Genomic DNA, 17,224 nt, shown 5'->3' on the forward strand with positions numbered 1-17,224 from the left:
GACTGAATTAACAACCGTAAAATGAACTGAAAGCATACCCCTGCTTCACATGTTACAGGAACTGTCCTATAATAAATATCATGAAGAATTATTGGAATAGTTACCCTGTAGCATTATATAAGTCTGCAAGTTGGTAGAGGATATCAATTTCTAGTGGAGTGACTTGTCCATAGCGTATGGCACTCTGGGCAAACTCCTCTAGAAGAAAAAGAAAGAATTGAAAATCTTAAAACATTCTTAACATGCTTCTAGTTTAACCAACTATCCTCTGAAAGCTAAAGGCATTTTAGAATTATTTTAAAAATCTAAAACTGAATTTAAATACCTAAGTTCCACTATGAAAGTTTGAAAGCCGGCAAAAGATAAAATGTTAACACAAGGAACCAGCAAAAACAAATTTATTTCAAAGATAAAACAATCTCTTTAGAATCCTCTCTCTTGGGGCGCCTGGGTGGCGCAGTCGGTTAAGCGTCCGACTTCAGCCAGGTCACGATCTCGCGGTCCGTGGGTTCGAGCCCCGCGTCAGGCTCTGGGCTGATGGCTCAGAGCCTGGAGCCTGTTTCCGATTCTGTGTCTCCCTCTCTCTCTGCCCCTCCCCCGTTCATGCTCTGTCTCTCTCTGTCCCAAAAATAAATAAAAGTTAAAAAAAAAAAATTAAAAAAAAAAAAAAGAATCCTCTCTCTTATCTTGTTTATTTGCTTTCGTCTCCAGAGTCACAAGATAAAAGACGTGCTATTCTCCAATCAACGAAAACACCCTACTACAACACAGCAAAAAGAGGAGGCTTGCCCATCTTTCTGCCACAACTCCCTCCTAGTACAAACAAGTTTCGGCCACACTGCCACTAGCCGGTTTGACAGACTGGACCAAGGTTCTTTTCAAAACTGTCAGAGCTGCTTTTTTATTCCTGACCCCAGCACCCCATTAAATGCACCTGGATTTTTGAAGACCACTACCGCCCAAGTGAAGCATACGCACACCGTAACACACTCTCTAGATCTGGCTTCAGAGTGGTAAACTTAGGTCAGCTTCATGCCCTAGATAAAGAAAAGTGAAAATGCACATTCCAATCAACACACAGTTTTGAAATCTTACCCTTTGTGACTTCGACATCTTTCCTTGTGCCAGCTAAAGTGCTATATATCTTACGAACAAGCTCCATGTTATTCAGTAAGGAGTTAAATGCATTGAAGTAGGAGAAGCTAACCTGGTGTGAGATGCTGCCTCCAGCTGCCTAGGAAATGACAACAGGAAAAGTTTATAAACAGTAAGCAAAAACAAATAAAACACGTTTAAGGACACTACACTTTTCTCAAAGAAGATCCCAAGTAGTCTTCATTATTAAAGTGATTAACAACCAGTCCATAAATACAAAGAAAGTATCCTACTGAAACACTCAGTGCATTTCACGCCCTCAGGGAGGTCTATGTAATTTAGGTTTTAAGGAAGAAAGCAACATCTGGAAGTTGGACTTCACGGTTCATCTACCTATAAGGTCAGAAACAACAAATACAATTATCACAGATCAAAAATAATGGTTATTTAAACAGGATTTTCAAGATCCTCAACTATGAACTCTTGCTAGTCTAGGATAATTCAAACATCAATGTACAATACAGAGTATTTTTTAAACTTGCTTTTTTCCATACACAAAAACCAGTGGTAACTTTATATTTTAAAACTATTTCACAATATCAACTTTCCTAATTGTTTTCTTTTTTTAAAGACCACTACTATAATTAAGATATTTAACAGTCTGAATCTGCATCACGAAAGGTACAACTACCAAAAACTCCAAAAAATGTAGAGAAAATCTAGGGAGCATTTATTCACTATAAATTACATCTTTAGTGGAACAGTGCAAAAGAGGCTCTCTTGTGCCTGGGGAGTGATGGGGGTGGGGGGCAATCTGGCCTTCATTACCTCTGCAGGGTGAAGAGGTAAGTTCTCCCTCTGCCCAGCACTTGGATATAAACTCAAAAGAGAACATTTTTCATAGTTTGCAAAAGCCTAATTTCTAAGCCAGGAGTCAGAGGAACCCATATGATTAAAAACATTCTCTAATAAAAACTCAAAGAAATACTTATGGAAATACCAGTGTGACCTTAATCACAAAGGTCTACTAAGAATAGTGTAGGTAATGATGGGCAAATGTACCCATCCCTCACATACATGCTTTAACCCAAATATAGATGATATTTGTATTAGCTTGAATTTGGATGCCAGTGACCCAAAAGGAGAACTCAAATTATTTAATACATTCCTTCAGGGACTGAAATGGCATTTGGTAAGTTGAAGCTATAATAGGTCTATGTAACCCAATTGGAAAAGATTAAATGGGTCCCCTCATTCCAAGGCAATGAGAGTCCCCCTCTGTAGGATTTTCTTTCCTTTCTCCCCCACCCCCCCCCCCCCGCCCTTTCCTCCTTCTCTCCCTTTCTTTCTGTCCTTCTCTCATTTTTTGGCTAGGGTATGAGGTAAGGGTTCAGGGAGTGGGAGATGGGTGTCAAGGAGGTGAAATGTGTAGGACAAAGTGACATGCTCCATGTTCAAATTCACTGAAGAAAAAGAACAGAAGTTGATCTTTCTACCCCGGTCTAAATCAGGGATAATGATCTTCAGCTGAAACAACAAAAGCACTCACTGGCTTCCCTCCATATAAAACAAGCAGCAATCAAAAACTTACACATAAGTACAATGCACGAACAAGAGAACTGGTAAGTGAGGAAAGTTTCAGCACTCTTTGTGAGGAAGTGAATGACATCAGTTTGCTATTGGTCCAGATGATTACTTTATAGAGATTAGCAGTTTGACAGAACAAAAAAACCGTCTGGTCCATGCAGACTGAATGCACAGGTGAAGGGGCAGAGAGAGGAGGGAGCCACATTGGCTGATGCCCACATATTTCCTCCATACCTTCTGCCACGGCCATGGTTATTAAAACAGTGTAGAGGCCAGTGATGATTCCTCTAGCAAACAGCACCCTGCAGGCAACAAAGGAAGGAGCCATCTTTATAGCAAGGCTTTGGGAGCCTGGTGGGATGGAAAAAGGCCAAGGTGAAGGCAGCAGTGTCTGGGCAAAGTACTGCCCTGCCCACTGGGAAAAGTAATTGCACACCCCTGTCTACAAACTCCCTTGTTTTCTTTCACTGGACTCTGTAAATGGAAATAAACAATTTAGAAATATAGGAGAGCACGATGGTGGCTCTGAAAAAAACTTGATCCGGGAAAGACTATTCACCATCACAGCACTCCCACCTCCCTTACACATACCTGTTTACCTTCTACCAACCAAACATTAAGTTAGAATAGTTGACAGTCAGGTGTGTCCAAGGAGGTGAGCCAGGACCCAATGGTTCAAAAATGTTAAGGAAAGAGAAAATTGAAGTACTTGCTTTCTACTTACTGAAACTAAATTCTCCTCCACAAAGGGAGTGAGCATGTGAGACCGAATGGTAACCATGATGTCACTGAAATCCAGACCAGAAATCATGCCACTTTTGCTTTTGTCTTTCAGTGCAAAGGCTTGTCTTGCATGTTCCAGCTGCAGCTCCTAGAGGGAAGTTAGAAATAGAACCATAGATTGGTTAAAGCACATCCCAACTGCATGTTTTGAAAAAGGAGGACATTCTTCCCTTGCATGCACTTACTACAGAAATGAACACTGCACAGCTCTGAATTTACAACAAAACTTTTAATTTCTTTTAAAAAGCACGTTTTCCTGAAAATGTACTACACAGTACTCCTCAGGAAGAATGAATCATAGCATGACAATAAAGAAAGAGGAGGAGGAAAAAAACCTTAATGCACTTGAAAAGTTTTCAACACTGAACCGTTCTTAGTGTTTTAATTCAGCTTTTAAAATGTATTCTTTCTTGCTTGAAAGCATTCTTATCCAAGGGTACCTTTTTTTTTTTAAGTTTATTTATTTCAGAGAGAGAGAGAGAGAGAGAGAGAGAGTGGGGGCAGGGGGATGGCAAGCAGGAGGCACAGAGAGAGAGAAAGAAAGAGAGAGAATCTCAGGCAGGCTCTGTGCTGCCAGTGTCTCCCAAGGGTACTTTTTGGAATAAAAGTTTAGATTTGGGGTACCTGGGTGGTTCAGTCAGTTAAACATCAGACTTGCTTTCAGCTCAGGTCATGATCTCACGGTTTGTGGGACTGAGCCATGTGTCAGTCTCCGCACTAACAGCGCAGAGCCTGCTTGGGATTCTCTCTCTCTCTCTCTCTCTCTCTCTCTCTCTCTGCCCCTTGCCCATTTGCACTCTCTCTCTCAAATGAGCAAACTTAAAAAAGTTTAGATTCATTTTCAGTATTTCAATGTAATACTGTAATTAAAGGGTCTCTTCTTCTCTCTCAATGAATTAGACACCATTTTTCAAACAATTTTTAAAACATGAACTTAGAAAGTCTACTGACTGGTAAGAGCAATAATTAGTAATTCTAACATGAAAGCTATAAATAACAAACTGATAACTAGTGTTCAACTATCACTGTCTGGCTTGGGCAGCAGTTACTCATAAACTGTAAAATAATCCAGAAGATCACTGAACTTTTCAATTATTCAGCAGTCACATTTTGTCATAAATGATATCAATAAAAACAATAAAACGTGCCAGTAACATGCTGAATACTATACAAAAGTGAAAAGTGGAGCATTTCTGCACTGAGGACCTATGACATAATCCAAATAAATCTGTTACCACAACATAACAATGGTGCTACTGGGTACCATTTTCACACTATTTGCAACTCTAAAAATAATATTCATATCTAAATATATATTATTCACAGATACAATACTGCAATTTTCATTACCATATTTATACAAGACTACAAGTCAATGTTGCTTTTTCTGATATTTAAAAGTTTTGGTAGCGGAGTGCCTAGGTGGCTCAGTTGGTGGAGCATCTGACTTTGGTTCAGATCATGATCTCATGGTTCGTGAGTTTGAGTCCCATGTCGAGCTCTGGGCTGACGGCTGGCATACTGGAGCCTGCTTCAGACTCTATGTCTCCCTCTCTCTCTGCGCCTCCCCTGCTCATGCTCTCTCTAAGTAAATAAACATTTAAAAAAAATTTTTTTAACAGTTTTGGAAAAAGTCTCATTACTTTACTAATTTATTTTCCTATGGGCTTGTGATAGTTCATTGGTAATTCAAAGACATTTAAATTATCTTAGGTTTGTCTTATAATTCATTAAACTACGTATTTGTTTTATGTGGCTTTCTAGATTTTATTTGTATGCTATTTAATAAGTTTTAAAAATATTTTTTCTTAGCAGGTTGGCAGGCTAGAGACAAGAATATCAAACCTATTAAATCTTCCAATAGTCTTAAAAAAATTAAATAAGAATACTGAGGGAAACATCTAAGGTATTTTAACATCTATCACCCAACATCTAAATGTTTGGATTTTTTTGAAAAGACAACAGAAGTGGAGAAACTAAAACTCAATTGGTAAATATGAAAGAGTACAAAATAAACAACCAGCATGATATGACAAAGTTGTCTCTTCCCTACTCCTACTTTTTTATTTTTTATTTATTATTTTTTTTTACCCTACTCCTACTTCTTTAAAATTTCAACTCTATTGAGATAAAAGTGACAAAATTGTGATATATAAAAAGTGTGCAACATGATTTGATACATGTATACATTGGGAAAGGAGTCCCACCAAGTTAAGTAACATATCCATCACCTCAGTTACCTTTTTTTATAGGAACACTCAAGTTCTACTTCCTTAGCAAATTTTAATTATACAACACAGTATTATTACCCATAGTAACCATGATATACATTACATTCCCAGACCTTATTCATGTTATAATGGAAGGTTTGTATCCTTTTTCCAGCCTCCGCCCCCCTACCCACCCACCCCCACCCTGCCCCTGTCAACCACTATTCTTTCTGTTTCTGTGTTCAACTTTTTTTTAAGGTTCTACAAAGAAGCAATCCCTTGTAGTAGGTCTTTCTTTGGCTTATTTCACTTAGTATAATGCCCTCCAAGTTCATCTGAGTTATTGCAAATGGCAGGATTTCCTTTTTTGAGTGAACAATATTCTATTGTGTGTGAATACACACACATTTTTCTTTACTCATTCACCTCTCAATGGACACTTAGGTTGTTTCTATGTACAACAAACATGGGAGTACAGCTATTTCTTTGAAATAGTGATTTTTGTTTCCTTTGCATACATACCCAGAAGTGGGGTTGCTGGATCACCTGGTGGTTCTATTTTTAATTTCTTGAGGAACCTCCAGACTGTTTTCCATAGTGGCTGCACCAATTTACTTTCCAACAATGTACAGGGTTCCCTTTTCTCCATATCCTTGCCAGCATTTGTTGTCTTTGGTCTTTTTGATAAATAGAGATCCTAACAAATATGAAGTAACATCTCACTATGGTTTCGATTTGCATATCCCTGATTAGTGAGACTGAGCAACTTCTCATATACTTCCTGGCCATTTATATGTCTTCTTTGGGAAAATGTCTATTCAGGTCTCTTATCCATTTTTAGTTTTTATAATTAATTAACTTATGGAGTTGAAAGTGTTGTTCACATCCTATATATGTGTGTGTGTGTGTGTGTGTGTGTGTGTGTGTGTGTGTGTGTGTGTATGTATATATGTATGTATCTGGGATACATACATATGTATATATGGACATATATGTGTCTGTGTGTGTGTATATATATATATATATATATATACATGTACATATACGTGTGTATATATGTGTCTCTGTATATATATACATATATACGTGTATATATATATACGTGTGTATATATACACACGTATATATAACATACACACATGCATATATATATATATATATATATGCATGTGTATATGTTACTGTGTTGTAAAGTTCCCTACATATTTTGGATATTAGTCCATTAGATATGTGGTTTGCAAATATTTTCTGCCATTCCATTGGCTGCCTTTTCATTTTGTTGATGGAGTCCTTTACTGTGCAGCTTTTTGGTTTGATGTGGTCCCACTCGTTTATGTTTGCTTATGCTGCCTTTGTTTTCAGTGTCTAATTCAAAAAATCATTGCCAAGACTGAAGTCAAGGAACTTACCCCACTATGTTTTCTTCTAGGAGTTTAAAGTTTCAGGTCTTATGTTCAAGTTTTTAATCTATTTTCAGTTGTTTTTTCTGTCTGGTATAAGATAGGAGTCAAGTTTCATTCGTTTGCATATGGATATCCAGTTTTCCCAACACCATTTATTGAAAAGACTACCCTTTCTGCATTGTTTATTCTTAACTCCTTTGTCAAAAATGAATGATCATATATGCATGGGTTTATTTCTGGATTCTCTTTCTGTTCCACTGATTGATGTGTCTGTTTTTGACAATACCATACTGTTTTGAATACTATAGCTTCATAATTTGAATTTTAAAAATGTGATGTCTCCAGCTTTGTTCTTCTCAAAATTGCCTTGGCTATTTGGGTTCTTTTGTGGTTCCATACAAATTTTAGGACTGTTTTTTCTATCTCAGTGAAAAGGCCCACTGGAATTTTGATAGTGACTGTATTGAATCTATAGATCACTTTGGGTATTACATTTTAACAACATTAATTCTTCTAATCCATGAACATGGAATATCTTCCCATTTATTTGTGTCTTAACTTCTTTCATCAACATCTTACAGTTTTTAGTGACCAGATTTTTCACTTCCTTGGTAAAATATATTCTCAAGTATTTTATCCTTTTTGATATTCTATAAATGGGATTTTCTTAATTTCTCTTTTCAGTAGTTCATTGCTAATGTACAGAAGTGCAACTGGGGGCGCCTGGGTGGCTCAGTCGGTGAAGTGGCCGACTTCGGCTCAGGTCACGATCTCACAGACTGTGAGTTCGAGCCCCGCGTCGGGCTCTGTGCTGACAGCTCAGAGCCTGGAGCCTGTTTCAGATTCTGTGTCTCCCTCTTTCTGACCCTCCCTCGTTCATGCTGTCTCTCTCTGTCTCAAAAATAAATGAACGTTAAAAAAATTAAAAAAAAAAACCTAATTAGAAGTGCAACTGTTTTTGATTGTGTACCCTGAAACTTTAAGTCATTTATTAGTTCTAACAGTTTTTGATGGGTTTGTGTGCATGTGCGTGTGCGTAGTCTTTAAGGGTTTTCTATATCTAATATCATGTCATCTGCAAAAAGGGACAATTTTATTTTTTCCCTTCTAATTTGGATGTCTTTTACTTCTTTTTCTTGACTAATTTCTCTGGCTAAAGCTTCTAGTACTTTTTTGAATAAAAGTGGTAAGAATATGCATCCTTGTTTTGCTCCTGGTCTTTGAGTAAAAGCTTTCAGCTGTTCACTGTTGAGCATGATGTGAGCTATGGGCTTGTCATATAGGGCCTTTATTTTGTTGAGGTATGTTCCATCTGTACCTAATTTGCTAGGCGCTTTTTAAATATTTTTTTAATGCTTATTTATTTTGAGAGGGGGGAGTGTAGGGGCAGAGACAGAGAATCCCAAGCAGGTTCTGTGCTGCCAGTGCACAGTCCAACATGGGGCTCAGTCTCACAAACTGTATCATGACCTGAGCCGAGATCAAGAGTTGGATCCCTAACTGACTGAGCAACCCAGGCACACCTCGCTAAGCATTACTTTTAAATTTTTTTTTAATGTTTACTTATCTTAGAGAAAGAGAGCAAGAGAGAGTAAGAGAGACAGAGCACATTCAAGTGGGGAGAGGCAGAGAGAGAGGGAGACACAGAATCCGAAGCAGGCTCCAGGCTCTGAGCTGTCAGCCCAGAGCTCGACTCGGGGCTTGAACCCACAGACTGCGAGATCATGACCTAAGCCAAAGTCAGATGCTTAACCAACTGAGCCTCCCAGGTGCCCTGCTAAGCATTTTTTATCATGAAAGGATAATGAATTTTTCCAAATGCTTTTTCTGTATCTGTATCTACTGAGATATGATTTTTATTCTTCATTTTGTTAATGTGATGTGTCACATTTAATGATTTGCATATGCTAAACCATCCTTGCATTCCAGGAATAAATCCCATTTGATCATGGTACATGATCCTTTTAATGTACTATTAAATTCAGTTTACTAATATTTGTTGAGGCTATTTGCATCTACCTTCATCAGGAATACTGACCTGTAATTTCCTTTTCTTGCAGTGTCCTTGTCTGGCTTTGGTATTAGGATTAATACTGGTCTTGTAAAATGAATCTGGAAGAAATGTACCCTCCTCTTGTACTTTTTGGATAAATTTGAGAAAGATTGGTATTAACTCTTCTTTAGTTGTTTGGTAGTATTCACCAGGGAAGCCATCTGGTCCTATACCTTTCTCTGCTGGGAGATTTTTAATTACTGATTCAATCTCCTTACTTAGTAATTGGTCTGTTTAGATTTTTTTATTTCTTCATGATTCAGAATTGGTAGACTGGATATGTTTCTAGGAATTTATCCATTTCTTCTAGGTTACCTCATTTGTTGGTATATAAATGTTCACAGAAGTTTCTTATGATCCTTAGTATTTCTCTTATTAATTGTAATGTGTCTTTCATTTCTATGTGTTTTTTCTCAACCTAGGTAAAGATCTGTCAATTTTGTATATCTTAAAAAAAACCAGCTCTTAGTTTTATTAATATTTTCTGTTGTCTCCCTAGACATTATATTTCATTTATTTCTGCTATAACTTTTGTTATTTTCTTCCTTCTGCTGACTTTATCCTTAGTTTATTCTTCTTCTAGTTCCTTGAGGTGTAAAGATAGTTTGAGATCTTTTTTTTTTTAATGTAGGTGTTTATCATTAGAAACTTCTCTCTCAGAACTGCTTTTGCTGTATCCCATACATTTTGGTATATTGTGTTTTCATTTTAATTTGTCTCAAGATATTTTTTTTTAACGTTCCTTTTATTCTATGATCCGTGAATTATTCGGGAGCGTGTTATATAATCTCCACATATTTGCGAATTCTGTCTTCTTCTACTTTCATCATTCTCCCTACTCACTCCATCTTCCTATCACCTCAGCTCCAACCCTATCATCCTTCAAATGAAGCAGGAATTTTAGGTCTTTATTTCAACCTTAAAATATGATTGAAAGTATTCCCCCACAGAAAGGATGTTCCTAAGCAGCATCAGAAATAGACATAGGTCCTCTCCTTATATGTTTTCCCTTACTCACTACTTTTTCTCTCCTTCTCTATGTCTTTGTTACACCTTTGTCTTCTCCCACGTATGTCTTCGTTTTTCAGAAATATCCAGTGGCAGCCATGGACATGACGAAGCCTCATTAATGACACTCAATACTGAAGAAAATGTGAACTTTTATATTAATAAGACAGAGCAGAATCCTCATTGCAAGAGTAATACTGGAAGAACAGATTTTCTATTTTCTATTAGGTCAGCAATCGGAGGGCTCCTATGTATCTTTTAAAGATACATAGTTAGGGGCGCCTGGGTGGCTTGGTCGATTAAGCCTCTGACTTCGGCTCAGGTCATGATCTCACAGTCCGTGAGTTCGAGCCCCGCGTCGGGCTCTGGGCTGACAGCTCAGAGCCTGGAGCCTGTTTCAGATTCTGTGTCTCCCTCTCTCTCTGCCCCTCCCCTGTTCATGCTCTGTCTCTCTCTGTCTCAAAAATAAATAAACGTTTAAAAAAAAAAAAAGATACATAGTTAAAGTTGCAGATAAAACTATATACAGTGTTTGGGATTGGCTTCCAAATGATCCAGGAGGGAGCACAGTAAAGAGTACAGACAAAACAAGATGGGCCAACAGTTAATAACTGTTGAAGCTGGTTGATGGGTACATGGAAGTTCATTACACTATTCTATTTTTAAATATATTTGAAATCCTTAAAAATAAAAAGTTTAAAAAATTAAAATTAATGACTTCAAAATGAGAAGCAAACAAAGGGGGAAAAAACCCCATATCTAAAGCTCTCAGTTTATGTAGTACAGTTAGTATATCAGGGTAGAATTAGATATTGTAAAATACATTCAGACAATGCAAGACAACCAATGAGAATAACAAACCATCTTTGGAGAAATCTTAAAAAATACTAGTTGAAAGAACATTTCTTTTTTAAATAATCATCTCTCAAATATATAATACTTTCAACTTTTCAAGTGTGAGCATTTTCCAATGACAGTCAGGTGGGCACTAACAGTGCAAGTGTTAGAACAAGCACTGGGTTCTACAAATAACCACACGTAGTACTTGCTTCGGCAACATGTATACTAAAATAACCACACCTAAAGGATACAGTTTTCAAACTGTGATCACGCTCATGAAGTAAAACAATACCCCAGGGTTATAAAAGATAAAATACATAAAAATACTCTAAAAAGATGCTTTATCTAAAAAGATAAAGATACTCTAATAAATAAAAAATAAAGTAAGTCTGCTTCCAGATTTCAAGTGTGGATAGGGGAACTGAGGGAAAGGATGAAAAAAGGAAGCTACGCTAAAGCTAAAGATCTCAGACACCTGGAAATGCATTTCATCTAACTATGAGATGAAAACTGCTGCGCTTCAGAAACTGTGGCTTTGAATGAGAATGAACTAGTACATGTAATTCTGCAGTCTTCCAAAACTTCACTCTTCACTAAAAATCACAGTAAAGGAACTAAAAGCAAAACAGAAACTCAAGGACAAAGAGAACAGAAAAGAAGATAGCAACTACGTTTTTTAAGATTGTAGAGCAGAAAGGCAAGCGACAACTGACTTAGCAGAGTCAAGAAAACTAAACACGGAGGGACATCTGGGTGGCTCAGTGAGTTGAGCATCTGACTCTGGATTTCAGCTCAGGTCATGATCTCACAATTTGCGGGTTTGAGCCCCATATCCGGCTCTGCACTGACAGTGTGGAGGCCTGTGTGGGATTCTCTCTCTCCTGTCTCTCTGCCCCTCCCCTGCTTGTACATACTCTCTCTCAAAATAAAAAATAAAACATTAAAAAAAAAAAAGAAATAAAAGAAAACTAGACATTGGAAAAGCCAAAAAGTTATGCAATGTACATTACAGGACCCCTTAAAAACTCCAGAACTGGCTACACGAGTACTCTTACAAGTGACAGTGAAGGTGGAGCTACAAACAGGAAGCTCAGATGGAAGTCTGTTTAAAACTCACTTAGTCACCTGCACTACTTCACTGTAGCCAGGATTCTGGCCTTTCCCAACCCTGGTAGAGGACTAGAGACTCACTGCCTAGAGAATTTAATAGAGGATCTGGACTAGGGGAGACCAGGTCCAGTGGAAAAGAGGTAATAAAATCAAAGTCCATCTCCACACTGAAAGTTAAGACCTCTAACCCTCTTGAATTATTCAGCAACCATAATGTCAATAGCCAGATCTAATATTCTAGATGATTATTCTCTGGGTCCCCAATGCAAAAGAAAGACCTGAACATACAGACATTAAAGGGTCCCCAATATGACAGCCGAGACAGCAAACTTTATAATAAGGTTTAGAGTTAATAAATAATACCATGATCCCAAAGTTCCCAATAAGCCTCAATCTTAAATATGAGCAGAGGACCAATGACTGTAAGAAAAGCCACTAACATGAAAAACAAAAACCCAAACAGAGAAAAAGAAAGAAAATTGAAGAAAACAGACAATTCACAGGAAGAAAAAAATCACCTATCTTTAATGTATTTGGAGAAGTGAGAGAAAATAGTATACCTATAGAAAAAGAACAATATGTTATTTTTTAAAAATGAATATTCAGAAAACGAAAAAGAACTGAAAATTTTAAATGTAACAAAAATTAAAAACTTACTAAAAGTTCAGGCAGAAAGTGGGAGAGAAAACTAAATTATACATTTAATATATTTACTAGTTCCATAAAGAAAGAAAATAGAAGTAAATAAAAAAAAGCAATGAGAGGGGCGCCTGGGTGGCGCAGTCGGCTAAGTGTCCGACTTCAGCCAGGTCACGATCTCGCGGTCCGTGAGTTCGAGCCCCGCGTCGGGCTCTGGGCTGATGGCTCAGAGCCTGGAGCCTGTTTCCGATTCTGTGTCTCCCTCTCTCTCTGCCCCTCCCCCATTCATGCTCTGTCTCTCTCTGTCCCAAAAATGAATAAACGTTGGAAAAAAAAAATTAAAAAAAAAAAAAAAAGCAATGAGAATATTTTCAAGAATTGAGGGACAAAAGTTTTCAAATTCAGAAAGCCCACTAAATGCCCAGCACCAAGGAATATCATCATGGAATTTCAAAACACTGAAGAAAAGGAAAAAAAATCTGACTCTCCAGAATGGGGAAAAAAAAAAAAAAATGTCAAAACAGAATCAAGAATGAGGATGGGGGCGCCTGCATGGCTCATTCAGTTAAGTGTCTGACTCTTGATTTAGGCTCAGGTCATGATCTCACAATTTCCACGAATTCGAGCCTCGCGTCAGGCCCTGCTTTGGCCCACTTCCAACTCCATGCTGACGACACCAAGCCTGCTTCAGATTCTCTCTCTGTCCCTCCCTAGCTCGTGTGGAGATGCAGGTGAGTTCTCTCCCTCTCGCCCTTTCTCTCAAAATAAACTTAAAAAAAAAAAAAAAAAACAAGAATGAGAATGGCATTGGACTTCTCAGTGGCAATGCTAGAAGAAAGAAAACAAAAAAGAAATGTTTTCAAAGTTAGGAGGGAACTAATTTCTACTAGAATTCTAAACCTAGCCATACTAAGTATAAATAGAACAGAGGTTTTCAGGTATGAAAAGTCTCACAAAAAATTACTATACTTTCCTCAAGAAGCCACTACAGGAAATATTCCACCAAAAAGAGGAACTACACTATAATAAAGAGATGGAATCCAGTAAGCAGAAGATTCAACACAAAAGATAGACAAATGCATTCCCCAGTACGAAGCTGAGGGGGATTAGAGACCGACAGCTATGCAAAAAGTACAAAGTCCAGCCTCCTACCATGAAGCAGGTCAGAAAGTTCCAGGCAAATGGTGCAGGGGCTATGAGAAACAGTCTGGCAATTCCTCAAAAAATTAAACATAAAATTATCATATGACTCAGCAATTTTATATCTAGAGATGTACTCAAAAGATTTGAAAACAGCTATTCAAACAAATACTTGTACACCAACATTGGTGATAACCAAAAGGTAAGAACACTCAATTAGTAGGCTCCATTAACTAATGAATGGATAGACAAAAAACAGTATAGCCATACAATGGAATATTACTCAGCCATAAAAAGGAATAAGGTACTAATACATGCTACAACTTGGATAATCCTTGAAAACATTATGCTAAGTAAAAAAAAAAAAAAAAAAAAAAAAAAAAAGAAGAAGAAAAAAAAGCCAGACACAAAAAGTCATGCTGTATAATTCCATTAATAGTAGTCCTCCCTTACCTGTGGGGTGTATGTTCTCAGAACCCCAAGTGAATGCCTGATACTGCACATAGAACCAAACCCTATATATGATGTTTTTTTCCTATACATGCATAAGATAAAGTTTAATTCCTAAATTGGACACAGTAAGAGATTATCACTAAAATAATAGAAAAATTATAACAATATATTGCAATAAAAGTTATGTGAACGTGGTCTCTTTCTCTCTTGTCCTCTTAAAATATCCTACTGTGCTGTACTCACCTTCCTTCCTGTGATGATGTGAGATGATAAAATGTCTAAGTGATAAGATGAAGTGAGGTAAATGATGTAGGCATTGTGACATAGTAGCAGGCTACCATTGACCTTCTAACGGTACATCAGAAGGAGGATTATCTACTTCTGGACCACGGTTGACCATGGATCCACTGAAACTGTAAAAAGCAAAACTGTAAATAATGGGGGGACTACTGTACATGAACTATCCAGAATAGGTAAATCCATAGAGTCAGAGCTGTTTGGTGGTCACCAGGGGCTGAGGAGAAACAGGAATGGGGAGTGACTGCTTAATGAGTAAACAATTTTTTTTTTTGGAGTAATAAAAATGTTTTGGAATTAGACAAAGATAGTGGTTGTCCAGCACTGAACTGTACTAAAATGCCACTTAAATTATGCACTTTTATATGGTTAAGTTTATGTTAAGTGAATTTTATCTCCATTTCTTAAGAAAGAAAGCTCTTAGCTCCAAGGTGAAATTGATAGAATACATAATATTTTGTAAACACATTAAAATGAAATGTTAATAAGTGAGGCAAAATTTAAGAATGAATTGGCATTAATACATAGAAAACTAAACAAATAAGAAAAACTAGAAACGCTAAGAAAAGTAATCATTTTAGTCAAGCACAGTATTTTTTTTTAAGTTTATTTAGAGAGAGAGACAGAGAGAGAGAGTGCTCAAGCAGGGGAGGGGCAGAGAGACGGGGAGACAGAGAAGCCCAAGCAGGCTCCCCACTGCCAGTGCAGAGCCCAATGCAGGGCTTAATCTCATGAACCATGAGATCCTGAACTGAGCTGAAACCAAAAGTTGGACGTGTAACCAACTGAGCCACTCAGGTGCCTCTATTTTTATTTTTATTTTTTAATTTTTGAAAGAGAGAGCAAATTAGCGAGTGGAGGAAAGAGGCAGAGGGGGAGAGACAATCTTAAGCAGGCTCCATGCTCAGTGCAGAGCCTGATCCCACAACCCTGGAATCGTGACCTGAGATGACATCAAAAGTCACACACTTAACCGACTGAGCCACACGGGCACCCCAGTCATCCATAGTATTTATAAAATTATAGTAATTCAGATATGAATTATATGGTGATGGAGATAGAAAATGTCTGTGGGAGAGAGGGAGAGATGAAAGAACCAGCTCCTGATCTTCCACAGTTCAAATTCAATGAAAAATACCAAAAAGTGAAAAATTTAAAAGTAGAGTACAGAACTACAAAAGACCCCATACTGTCAAGGCAATCTTGAGAAAGAATAAAGCTGGAGGTCCAGATTTCAAGATAAATTACAAAGCTGTAGTAATCAAAACAGTATGGTACTGGAACAAAAACACATAGATCAATGGACCAGAATAGACAGCCCAGAAATAAACCCACAATCATATGGTCAATTAATCTGTAACAAAGCAGGAAAGAGTACACAATGAGAAAAAGACAGTCTCTTCTACAAACGGTGCTGGGAAAACTGGACAAAACTATGCAAAAGAATGACACTGGACCACTGTCTTAACCATACACAAAAATAAACTCCAAATGGATTAAAGACTTAAATGTAAGATCTGAAACCATAAAACTCCTAGAAGAAAACACAGGCAATAATCTCTCTGATATTGGCCTTAGCAACATTTTTCTCAATAGGTCTCCTGAAGCAAAGGAAACAAAAACAAAAGTAAACTATAGGGACTACACCAAAATAAAAAGCTTTTGCACAGTAAAGGAGACCATCAACAAAATGAAAAGACAATGTACTGAATGGGAGAAGATATTTGCAAATCACACAGCCAATGAAGAGTTAATATCCAAAATACATGAAAAATTTCTACAACACCAAAAAACAATGATTAAAAAAACAGAGGAGCTGAACAGACATTTCTCCAAAGAACACATACAGATAGCCAACAGACACATGACAAGATGTTCACCATCACTAATCATCAAGGAAATGCAAATCAAAACCACAATATCACCTCACATCTGTCAGAATGATTAGTATTAAAAACGTAAGAAATAACAAGTGTTGTTGAGGATGTGGAGAAAACGGAACCCTCATGCACTGTTGGTGGGAATGTAAACTGGTGCAACCTCTCAGAAAACAGTATGGAGTTTCCTCCAAATAATTAAACATAGAAACACCATCCAATCCAATAATTCCACTACTGGGTATTTACCCAAAGAAAATGAACAATAATTTGAAAAGATACAAGCATCCTTATGTTTATTGCAGCATTTTAAAAAAAGTTTTTATTTATTTGAGAGACAGAATGCTCACACAAGCGGGGGAGGGGCAGAGAGACGGGGAGAGAGAGAATCCCAAGCAGGCTCCACGCAGTCAGCATGGAGCCCAGCTTGGGACTCTAACCCATGAACCGTGAGATCACGACCTGAGCAGAAATAAAGAGTCACACACTTAACCAACTGAGCTACTCAGGTGCCCCTATTGCAGCATTATTAACAATAGCCAAGACATCTGGAAGCAACCCAGGTATTCATCGATAGATGAACAGATAAAGAAGATGTGGTATATACATACAATGGAATATTACTCAGCCATAAAAAAAAAAAAGGGAATGAGATCTTACCATTTGCAGCAACAGTGATAGACCTAGAGGGTATTATGCTAAATGAAGTAAATCAAAGACAAAGAAGAC

At 37.4% G+C, this 17,224-nt stretch overlaps 1 protein-coding gene across 5 annotated transcripts in view; it reads right to left on the reverse strand.

The window, feature by feature from the left end:
- Positions 1 to 17,224, reverse strand: part of SLC25A12 (solute carrier family 25 member 12) — a 212,463-nt gene that overhangs the window by 48,113 nt on the left and 147,126 nt on the right. For all 5 annotated transcript variants that reach the window (XM_086718898.1, XM_086718900.1, XM_086718897.1 and 2 more), the window contains 3 exons: positions 3,407 to 3,553; positions 1,096 to 1,234; positions 105 to 198 (listed from right to left, as the gene is read on the reverse strand). In XM_086718898.1, the coding sequence (XP_086575024.1) occupies positions 105 to 198; positions 1,096 to 1,234; positions 3,407 to 3,553 (380 nt within the window). The remainder of the gene's footprint in view (positions 1 to 104; positions 199 to 1,095; positions 1,235 to 3,406; positions 3,554 to 17,224) is intronic.

This window comes from Puma concolor, chromosome C1 (genome assembly GCF_028749965.1).
Source record: "Puma concolor isolate L17-30 chromosome C1, mPumCon1.1.hap2, whole genome shotgun sequence".
NCBI classification, from domain to species: Eukaryota; Metazoa; Chordata; class Mammalia; order Carnivora; family Felidae; genus Puma; species Puma concolor.